The sequence below is a fragment of the Lissotriton vulgaris genome, chromosome 9 (genome assembly GCF_964263255.1).
Source record: "Lissotriton vulgaris chromosome 9, aLisVul1.2, whole genome shotgun sequence".
Taxonomy (NCBI): Eukaryota; Metazoa; Chordata; class Amphibia; order Caudata; family Salamandridae; genus Lissotriton; species Lissotriton vulgaris.
In genome coordinates, this window is record NC_141697.1 from 1,113,962,204 (window position 1) to 1,113,974,316 (window position 12,113).

The 12,113-nt window shown below is 43.3% G+C and overlaps 1 protein-coding gene across 1 annotated transcript in view; it reads left to right on the forward strand.

Moving 5' to 3' along the window:
- The window catches only part of DNAH12 (dynein axonemal heavy chain 12), a 1,291,066-nt gene that overhangs the window by 1,198,066 nt on the left and 80,887 nt on the right, over window positions 1–12,113 (forward strand). Inside the window, exon 69 of the mRNA XM_086939114.1 lies at window positions 7,405–7,593. Within this exon, the coding sequence (XP_086795240.1) occupies window positions 7,405–7,593 (189 nt within the window). The remainder of the gene's footprint in view (window positions 1–7,404; window positions 7,594–12,113) is intronic.

The window sequence follows — 12,113 nt, forward strand, 5'->3', positions numbered from 1 at the left end:
GGAGAGGTTGTAGCCTTACGGCTAGAGCGGTCGACCTCGAAGATGGTGAACCGGGTTTGAGTCTCGACATCGACGCTCAACATCCTGTGATTCTTGGCTTATCACTTAATCTCCCCGTGCCTAACAAAAATTAATGTGTCCATCTGTAACGAAACTGGTGCTCATGTAAAGCGCTCTGATACCGGATATCTTCGGGTCTAGTTTGTGCTATATAAAACTCTAAGGAAAAGCACGCACATTGCGGTCGAAACAATTCTGATACGGTTATTGCATGTTTGGGATATGTTCGGAGCGCACTGGGTGCGTGCTATGCCCTATTCACAAGAAGCACCACTGTGGGACTTTCCTGGGTTCCAACGTTTAGAAAGGGGTCTGAACATTAGAAACTGCAAGCAGGAGGGGGCCAGCCGTACCATGGGTAACTTTCACAGTGAGGGTTGCATTCTTACATGGGACCAGGCACAGAACCTCTTTCAGGTGGGCAATGGTCACTTTATGCATTGCCGGCCGATATGCCTGATAGTCTGAGAGATCTCGAACCGCAAGTCTCAGCGACTCTGACATTGATTACACAATAAAATGGCCGATAAAAAAAAGTTCATTGATTTCACCCTGTTGCTGTTTAGGCTCTGGTATGCGATTCATTGGCTTAGCTCCAGGACTCAGACAGTGGAGACACCAACACCATAGGGAGAAGGTGGTCTAGAATTACCCTGTCCTCGGAGTCCCACAATCGTGGAGATCAGTCATGTTAGCTTGCCTCCTAGTCTCCGTGATGTATTCAATTATTAAGCAAAATAATTGTTCTGTAACACAATCAATGGTAGCAAAGACATTGTGTTGTGTGTAATGTATGAAATGTCACAAATAAAGCTCATAAAAAGTATTTATTAAAAACGTAATCACTTAATCTAGTCCAGATTGTATGAATAATTGCAACTATGAAAAGAAACATAAAAGTGGCAAAGAAACAGGTAATTAAACAATATATCTGATAGAGACATATAGCCATAGATTCCTTGACTTTTTAATTCTCCCCTGGTGCCAGTCTAGATCCAGACTGGGGCGTGGGGAGAATTGAAAAGTTAAGGAAACTGCGGCTAGACTGTTTCTCTACCAGATAGTAGGTTACCCAAGGTAAGTAACTTTACGTTAAAAAGAATTGTAACATTTTGATGGAATGCAAGAAATCATAGATTTGAGTGATAAAATCATCTTTGCTAAAAAAAAAACTCCCTTCTAGCTACTAACTAAACCTTCTTAGCACCAAAGTGTCTATTGTAGTTTCTTGCGTGGTCTCTAACCAACATACCTTCGCTAAGTAATAAAAGTTGTTTCCAGTCAGCTACTGTTCCTTGAGAATGTCTCTCTGTGTCCCCATTATGATGGCTACCAGCTGAGAAATATGCCAATAAGGCATGGCTCTGGGGGCTTCATCGGAGATGTCTACAGTACATAGCTCGAAAGAAGTTTGCAAGGAAAGCTGAAGATCTTGCTTCCCAAATATGTGTCTGTACTAGACTTAAATACACTTGAATTATTATTAGGAAAAGGCTCGACCTTGCGATGAAATATGTAAAATCCAATAATTTGTATTTGAATGCTGTTGCACATTCACTAAAATCTGCTAGATAGTATAAATGATACTAATACATATATATGACCAATTGGTGCACTAACAGTGTATAATAAAGCAAATGTTATATGGTATACACATGCAATAAAGTAAGCATATGTTTATACATTTAATATGTGCACACATAAATTAAAAGCAACGAGGGAGCTCAGAACGAAAAAATCGCAAAGTATATGTCTTCGCTAGTGCCTCTCTCACTTGAACCTCAATATTTCAAATTTCTTCATGACAGTTTTAGCCCCATTTTCACCTCTCATTCTTTCACCTCTTCCAATTTTTCTCTCCACTCCCCAGGTTCATCCTCACCTCCCTTTCTTACTTTATCTTTCCCTTATTCCTTTCACGTCTTCTCACTGCACCTCTAACATGTCAGTCTCCCCTTATCAGCTTCACTTTCTCTAAGCGCCTTGAGAACCTCTGGGTATGTAGCGCGCTATATAAATTTTCTGAATTGAATTGAATTGAATTACTCCTTTCATTTTCATTATGATAAATCTACTCACAAGAATGTTATGAAACTATTTCAAACGTATCTCAGCAGGCTATCTCTGGTATCAAAATATATTTAAAGTAGATGTAATTGTTTTCATATTCTTTGACAATGTTAATTAATTAGTATTTTTAGACTAATTGTCCGATTTAGCAAAGAGTAGTGACATTTACTCCACACAAAAGCTGCACTAACATCATTTCCTTCATGTAGGTAATTTTCACCAGAAGACATTGCCAATCCTTAAAGCATAGGAGAAAGACTACCTCTGTGTTCGGCCCATTGCTTTTGTATGCTGAGCTGGGCGAACCAAACATGATGCTTACACTGCATACTGTTCTGACTTCTGTGCCATTGCCACAACGGTGGTAGCACCAACAGCGGAGGGATCCACAGCAGGCAGGTGGGGATCTTGTAATATGGCTAGTAGTCTTCTGTCAGAAGAGCGGAGTCCAGAGACTGAACTGACATGGTAAGCAGGCAGGCAGCTCACTAGGTCTAAATAACCCAATAAGTAAGGGGCCGATTACGATGGTGGGAAGTCCCCCACCGCTGGGCCGGCGGTGAGGACCGCTGGGCCGGCAGTGAGGACCGGCGGTGGCGGACTTCCCACCATCACCCTGAATATTCCCACTGCCAAATTAGGATGGCGGTGGAAAGGGGAAAGGTACTGCGGCAGACGGAAAGACCGTCCCCTGTGGTCCCGCAAGACCGGCCTTTTCCGCCCGCCTTGCGGGACCAGGTACAATGGGGCTCTGGCGGCGGTGTCGGGCAGGCACCGCCATAGGTATTAGGATGCCTGTCTTTTTTGGCGGCGTTGCCGCTGCAAAAAGACAGATTAAAAGGAAAATTGGTTCTGTCGGGTAGTGAAACAACTAATTTGTAGATTCTATCTGCATTTGATATTAACACCTCCCTCTGACAGGAATTCACAACAGGTTCTTGCAATAAATGAAAAGAAAAGCCTGTATAGAACTATTTGTATCTTTATATTTTTCAAAATGCGTTCAAAGTAATTCATAAATGACTGTCAATATCATAGTAAAAAAGTGCAACATGTGACAATAGTGAATAGTGCTTATGTGACACATACAATATGTACAGAAATGATTTCCAATATAGACAGTTTATACACATATATACAAGTTTAACTTTCAAAAGAGGCCATCCATTAATCCAAATTTACAGAATCCCATTTGTTGCTTTGTTAATTCTATTGGCTTTCTGGAGTATTGGGGCCAATTGGAAAAAATGTCGACGTTTCGACCCTTCGCGTGCCAAGATGAATGAGGTCGCAGCGGGTCTTTCTCAAGACAGATGTAACAAGCACAACAGTCCTAGATTTCAGGTGTCGTTGAGTCACCTGGACTGGATTGGATTGAGGTCCTTAAATCCGTAACGAAAGGAAAATATCCAAACAATTCACGGCTCGGGAACGCTGCAGTTAGTCAGCTTGGTGACATTTTTTATATGCATGTACAACATGACAGGCACCGCACGGTGCTTGTCACGCTGTACATGCATATGAGATACATGTTTTTTAACATTGTGGCGGATGCTGCCATCCACCGCAATGTTAAAATACAGGATGCGCCTGCCAGTGTGGCGGGCACATCCTAATTCGTTTGGCGGGACCGCCGCACCTATCGCGGGCGGTCCCTATTGCAGCTGCGAGTCCGCCCACCATCGTAATTGGCCCCTAAGTTTCATTCCTGTTAACAACCAACTTTACTCAGTCTTTCCTTTCAAAATAATAGCACTTCATTCAGAAGTCTGCTCCTGTCAAGATACCGATAAAGTTAATGCTCTACTCACAACATTCTATCTCAGAATGTACTGTGGTCCTGATGCATTCTGTCTAAACTCTCTTCCTGCTAATACCCATCTTCATTTAGACTTTTTTTTAAAGATACAGAGGATACAATTATTTATTACAACTATTATTGCCCTGATGTGGCAGCGATAAAATAAATGACCATTCTAGTGAAAACCAAACATCCTAGACCAAGTGTAATACTGTTGAACTTAAAACCATTTCTTGCTTAATTGTGTACCAGCAGACCCAGCTGTGATTGTTTGCTTGCTAGAGCAGAGTTATATTGTGGTTCAATAGAGGAGTTTTAAGCTTTTGAAATGATTTAAAAGGGTTGATATTCATATTAATGAGCAAATTGTTGTGGTGGGGGAAACTGTATGAGATAGTGGGTTGTGTGGCATAATATTGACCAGTAAAACATCATGATGCCAAAATATCACAGAAAAAAGTATTGAGGTAAAAAATAGACTTCACATACATAGTGGTATGTACCAGAAAATGGACTCTAAAAATGTCATGAATGGAAATATAAATATTTCATAGATAAGTAAATATTTAAATGTATTTAACAGTATTGTAACTTGAAACATGCTACATTTTTTTAAAAAGCGGAATACATTTTTAAACCATATAACATTAAAACAAATTGCCGTTTGTTAAATGCCGTCTTCCTCGTTATAGGCCCTGGCCTGCAGTTCTGGCCTAAAACTTGGGTCCAGGGACTTTAACAACCGGTATAGCCCTCAGCAGCGTTAAAGGCCCGAGCCGAAAAAGAGGGACTTTAACAGAGGAGCGGGCCTTTAATAGCCAATATAGCCCTGCTACGAAAGGCTATAAGGCTACTAGAGGGCAGAATGTTCTAACAAATAAAACAAAGGCTGCTCGATGCTCGAGGGGATTTAAATCCCCATCAAACCCCGATAGGCCTTTGTAAAACATTGGAATGTTGCTTGCGAACCTTTACCGGCCCGTAGAAGCAGGGATCACTTCATTGTCTTCAATGGAGCTCCCAACATTCCAATGTTCTAATATAACACAATGCATGTGTATAATTATTAAAAAATAAAAATAAAATGTAATATATATGTATTACATTTTTTACAAATATGTTTTACAAATTTGGTACTAAAACTAACATTTGCCTAATACTAACGCATAAAAGTAGAACAAAATTGAAAAAACAAATTAGGAAAATAGAAGATAAATATTTTAAACCTTTAAATAAATTCCCGCGAAACTTTCTAACAAGACACCATGGCGAACCCATTTGTGAGCTTATGCAACAGAGTGGCAACATTTCTTTTTGAGGGGTATGCTTGTAAATAGTACTTCCATGAGTTTCTTTTTTTCTTTGGAGGCACTAACAATCGTCTGTTCTAGTGAGGTGTGATCGTTTGTAATGGCAGGTATCCTTATGCCTATGTACTTCTCCATGCAATACCAATATTAGCAACCCTACAAATGCCTTTAATCTCCCCAATCCCTTTTAGTTTGATATCTACCTGCTTACCTCTTCCGCATGTTTTCTCCCCCTGCTGCACAATTAGTAAAGATCATTATCATACTATTCTACCTTTGGAGGTTTTCTGAGTCGTACTAGCACATACTGCATTAGTAATAAGATGATCCAGGTGCAGGATTCATTCATGTGTGTAAACCATAACACCATTATTTGTCTTGCCATCATATTCTTAGAAGCACATTCCTTGAGATATGGCTGCTTTAGATGAACGCAGATTTTTTTGAAGCGCAGTCATAATTCCAGCTGGGGTCAATTTATCTAGGGAGTGTAAATAATTAATCTGAACTGTAGAAGAATGCTATATTTTTAGATATGATGAACATGGTGAGATATTACATTAATTTACAAATTGCCTTTCAAACCTTTCTTAATATTAGACCAGCATAATATATGACGATTCATTATAATTGGACTGCCAGTGCTTGGATTTATCAATTTATGTGCATCCAGATATCCCATTTTACTGGAGAATGTGCCCACCGCAAATAAACCCATATTCACCACTTTTTGCATTTTTCTGCCCATATATTTAGGAGTATCTACTCCAAAATACACCACTGAATTAAAATTTGTCACAAATCTCTTTGGAATCCTTCTTCCGTTCACACATTGATTGCAGAAAAAGAGGCTTGGATTCATTAGCTGCTATAAAGATATACTATACAACTTTACTGATATTTTAATGAAAACCCATGTGATTGGAGTGAACTGAGGCCAATAGCCAGAACCTAGTTCACATCGTACCTGGCTGAAGTTGAAGTGTCTGGGGCCTGTGACACTTTGAGACACAAAGGTGTTTGGGCTTTAAGTTGTTCAATAGTGGTAAAAAATGGGTTTCTTAGTAAAACTCACCATGAGCTGTCCATCACTTGTCTTTAACCCCTTCCATGCTCATGACGAACCCCAGCCGTCATGCACTACGGTGCTCGTGTGCTGATGACGGCTGGGGTTCGTCACGGCCCGCCCCTGTTCATGCTGTTTACAGCACAGCAGGGGAATCGCGGCCGCATCGAAGGGGTTAAAGTAGCCTTCATGTAGTGTATTTTGAAGAAGGGTAAGGGGCTAAAAAAGCTTAAAATATGATTTGCGACTTCTGTGTCGTCAGTTCGTAACCCCGCTTTATGCTGCTCGCAACCCAGCTGGTTTGTTTAAACCAAAGGGGTTTTGTCCGTTCTGGGAGCCTGGCAGGACGTCTAATACATTTTTTTCAAACAAGGGGTAGCAGGCCCCCAATTTCAGTACTGCTAATTAATACTGCAGATTCGAAATACAACGCAAAAAATCATTGTACTTTACTTTCATATTTGTATTGATTCAACTTCATTTCAAACCACCACAAATAAACCCATATTCACCACTTTTTGCATTTTTCTGCCCATATATTTAGGAGTATCTACTCCAAAATGCACCACTGAATTAAAATTTGTCACAAATCTCTTTGGAATCCTTCATCCGTTCACACATTGACTACAGAAGAAGAGGCTTGGATTCATTAGCTGCTATAAAGATATACTATACAACTTTACTGATATTTTAATGAAAACCCATGTGATTGGAGTGAACTGAGGCCAATAACCAGAACCTAGTTCACATCGCACCTCGCTGAAGTTGAAGTGTCTGGGGCCTGTGACACTTTGAGACTAAATGTGTTTGGGCTTTAAGTTGTTCAATAGTGGCAAAAAATGGGTTACCTAACAAAATTCACCATGAGCTGTCCATCACTTGTCTTTAAAGTAGCCTTCATGTAGTGTATTTTGAAGAAGGGTAAAGGGCTAAAAAAGCTTAAAATATGATTTGCGACTTCTGTGTCGTCAGTTCGTAACCCCGCTTTATGCTGCTCGCAACCCAGGTAGGTCGCTTATATGGACAAGCTGTAGAGCACGAGCAAGGCAGACTATTTTTGTACCCTATCTATTTTTTTCTCTGCTTTCTGTTCTCAGGTACTTCCAGCTGCTCAGCACCCAGAGGTGTTCGGGTTACATGAAAACGTGGACATTTCAAAGGACCTTCAACAGACCAAAATTGTTTTTGAATCTTTGCTGCTAACACAAGGTGGAGCTCGAACCGGCAGCGCTTCCGCGGGCAGTGATACCACTTTGTCTGAAATCGCAAAAGATATCCTCAGTAAGGTAAGCAGAAAAGCATATTTGGGCAAGGTCAACGTAATTCAATATTACATTACATTCCGAGTGTCAAAAATATCACGTTTTTCTACTTTTCTTAGAAAGGATCCTTGCAATAGACTACTCATTTCCAATTTTTCAGTGGTACTTTTGTTATTAGTGTAAACAGCAGAGAGCCCATAGTTCAGGTTCACTTGTCACGTCCATTTTAAATCATATTTCCTTTTGCCCATCAATTTCTGCAGGATCTACAAATAATAGTAAAGACCATTTTTTTTTTCATAGCTCTTTGGTCAAAAACTGTTTACATGAAACATCTTTGTAAGATTCTTAAAACAATTTGAAATTGGTGCTTATTTTATTGACTTTATTGGGTGTGTTGACCCTCCTGGAATTCAAACATTTCACCTGCAGATCAGGCCAGGGGCTGTATTACTGACAGTGTTCGGGGGCGCAACAGGCATATTCACCCATTTTCTGCACCTCTGGGACACTTTTATATTTCTGAAAGAGTTGCAGACGCTTGTGGAGCTCCTCTGAACATACAGTGTCTGACCACATATTGCACCAGCGCTACCCTAGAGGGGCATTCCGTGGTGGCTGGCTTGTTTCGAGGGTGGTGGGCACAAAATAAAATATTTAAAATGAACTTATCTTGCAGCACAACAGCCTCCTCCGCCGGGTGTCTTCTCTCCTCGTGGAAGCTCCAGATGCAGGAAACTGCACTACCCAGTCCTGGGGCTGCTTTCACAGTATGAAAACAGCGCGAGGATTGAATAGAGCAGTCTCTCCCAGCCCTCCTAAGAGCACAGGAGGCCTGCATTTTCTCTAACCTAGCTGCCCAAGACAGCCGGCCAAAGAGACATGCACATTTTGAAACACATAGCTCTATGCTGCTGTCACTCGGCAACACTGGCCAGTCCTATCCTGATACTTAGATCCCCATTAGGATGGCTGGCGGATCGCCCCCGCCGGGCCGGCAGTAGCCACCACCGGCCCGGCGGGGGCGATCCGCCCGCCATCCGTGCACAAATGACCCCCTGCCATATTATAATGGCTGGGGGGTCCGCAGCGGACGTAAAGACCGTCCGCCACTTTTCTGCCTGGTCGACATGTTGACCGGGCGGAAAAGGGTTCTATATGGTGGCGGTGTCTAATAGACACCGCCAGCCATATTAGAATGTGTCTTAACAGATGCTTTTCTGTGGCGGCATTGCCGCCATGGAAAGGCATTCGGAGTCTGCTTGGGGGACCCGTTGCGGGCCCCCAGGGACTCCGTGGGGGGGGTGCACATGGAGGTACCTATGGTACCCCCTGCAGTTCCATGCACAACATGGCAGGCACCGCGCGTTGCCTGCCATGTTGTGCATGGAAGTGCACAACATGGCTCCCTTACATTGTGGCGGGCGGTGCTGAGTGCAACGCCCGCCACAATGTTAGGGATGCAGGATGCGATGCCACTGTGGCAGGTGCATCCTAATGGCACATACGGGACCCCCGCCTTTGCGGCGGGCGGTCCCTTGTTACGACAGGATGGCAGGCGTACAAAGTCAGCTCTAAGTTCAGGACGGGTTGCTGAAAAAGAAAACTTTATAAATAAATTAAATGTATTACCATTTTATTTATAAGCTCTGGTGCATGTGGGGCGTCCCCGCATTTGCACAAAGGCATAGCCCCTTGCAAATTAGGGAAACACTTCACCTCTGTGCCATATTATGGATGCGGAAGCAGAGCCAAAGAGACCATCAGGAAGCTACCTGACTGTGCGCCACAAAAAGGAGGCAGAGTCACTGCACCCCAGAGTGCAGCAGACTGCAGGAGTGAAATGGGGGTACTATTAGAGGGGACACTGACCGATACCTCCCTGCAGGCAAGTGCAGTCATTCACTGCACACACTTTCAGATGGATCTCTGTCCCCAATTTGAAGTGCACGCAGTTGCTGTCAGTTTCTAGAAAAGAGGGGGGTCCAAAAACGACTCCAAGGCTATATCAGTCTTCACATGGTTTGTGTAAGATGAACACACTCAAAAAAACTCTCGACCTCTTGAGTTTTAAACAGGTAAAGTCTTTAAGGGGGTAGTGAGTGTGCTTACAACAGTTCTTCGTATCCTCAGGCTGAATCCTTACTCATATAGATTGAGTCAAGAGTCAATTTTTTTTTATAGAAAGGAGATCTTTATTAATTCAAGTAAAAAGTTGCTGTCAGTACAGTGAACAATTGACAGCTGCTGCAAGCAGCCACTCCATCTTTTACTAATGTTCTGCCCCCAGGGCAGCTATGAGTAGTGGATTTTCAACAATGGGGTGTACTGTCCCTGTTTGTGCCCAGCGCACCGATTTGAAGGTAGGTTGATACATAAATAGTGTGCCCTGTTTGTAATATGGCCCCAGATCTCAGCAGCCAGTGGCTTGCTGGCTGAAGGAGTAGTTTCTTTTCTGTAACTCCAGTTCTGTAGTAGGGGTATCTCTGTTATAGTCATAATCTAGTGAATAGTCCTGCCCATGTGCGTGGACCCCGGAGCAATCAAAAATAATCTCTAAAGTGTCGAAAAAATGCAGAACTGCACAGACACTTAAGAGAGAATTTAAAGACATATAATGCAGCCTATAAAAGGCTACACTGTCCAGTACTTCAGCTAGAATTTCCACCAAAAATCCACAAAACAGTAAAGCCTGTCCAGATTTCCCTTGCCTTCAGCAAAAACCCCTCTGGATGATAGAGAGGAAGACATGGACAGACAAGCCCCATAGGCTGCCATTATGTGGCTCAGAATAGGATACTGTGCCTTTAAGAGAACTTTCCAGAACTTCACAGTATCCCAGAATGCCCTGCAGGTCTCTCATACTTTCAGTTCTTTTTGAAGGCGAACACGCCAGACCTGTAGCATTTCTCACATGAATATCTCTCTCTCTCTCTCCACCGGGGAGGAGGGCGGGCGCTTATGACTATAACAGAGATACCCCTACTACAGAACTGGAGTTACAGAAAAGAAACTACTCCTTCTGTAGTAGGGGATCTCTGTGTATAGTCATAATCTAGTGAATAGAATGGCAAGCCCATCCCCACACCAAAGCGGCGGTGGAGAAAAGAAACCAACACCACTATTGTGCGAACAAATTCCGCAACGAAGCCTGTCCAACCTGAGCATCTGCTCTGGCATCAGCGTCCAGACAGTAGTGCTTAGCAAAGGTATGAACTGACTTCCAAGTGGCGGCCTTGCAAATTTCTGCAATCGGCACATCACGGAGCAATGCTGTCGTGGCAGCTTTGCCCCTGGTGGAATGAGCCTTAGGCTTACCCCCTAAGGTCTTATTAGCTTTCTGGTAACATAGTTGTATGCAGGACACAATCCACCTAGAAATGGACTGCTTAGAGGTCGCAAGACCCGTCCTGACTGATCCGTAATTGATAAACAATTGGTCTGACCTACGAATATCTTTAGTCTTATCCAGATAAAATTTCAACACCCTCCGAACATCCAGGGAATGTAAGGACCTTTCCGCTGGAGATGAAGGATTCTGAAAAAACGTAGGCAAAGTTATAGTTTGGTTGACATGAAAGTCAGAAATAACCTTGGGAAGAAATTTAGGGTGAGTACGCATAACAACCTTAGCAGCATGAAATACAGTATAAGGTTCATTACAACACAGCGCCTGAATTTCACTCACCCTGCGGGCCGATGTAATGGCCACGAGGAACGCCGCCTTCCAGGACAGGTGCTGCAACGAAGCCTTATGAATGGGTTCAAAAGGCTCCTTCATCAAACTGGACAGCACCACATTCAATTCCCATGAAGGCGAAGGAAGCCTGACAGGAGGGAACACTTTCTTCAAGCCTTCCAAAAAATCTTTGATCACAGGCATCTGAAAGAAGGAAGTCTGTGAAGGGCTTTTCCTGTAGGCAGTCAATGCAGCGAGATGAACCCTAATAGAGTGAACATTAAGGCCAGATCGTGCCAAATGTAGAAGGTAGGGAAGGATGACATCTTCCTTGCACGTCGTAGGATCAAAGTTCCTGGACACACACCAGATACAAAACCTCTTCCACTTGTAAGCGTAGGACGTCCGAGTGGAGGGCCTCTTAGACTCCTTCAGTATGTCCATGCAATCTGCTGGTAGATTCAAATGGCCATATTGCACTACCTCAGGAGCCATGCCGCCAAACTCAAGGACGAGAGGTTGGGGTGCACCATCTGCCCCCCGAACTTCGTGAGAAGGTCCGGCCTGCACGGCAACCGTATGTGTGAAAGGAGGGACCGTGGTAGAAGGTCCGTGAACCACCACTGTCTGGGCCATTTCGGGGCAATCAGGATCATTCGTGCCCTGGACCGGGACAGCTTGATGAGAAACGCTGGAATCAGAGGGATGGGCGGAAAAGCGTAAACAAAGCTGTTCGACCAGTTGATCCAGAGTGCATTCCCCAGCGTCCCTTGCTGGTAGTACCTGGAGGCGAAGTCTCGGCATTTGCTGTTTTCGGCGGTGGTGAACAGATCTATGTCTGGAGTCCCCCACTTTGCGAAGACTT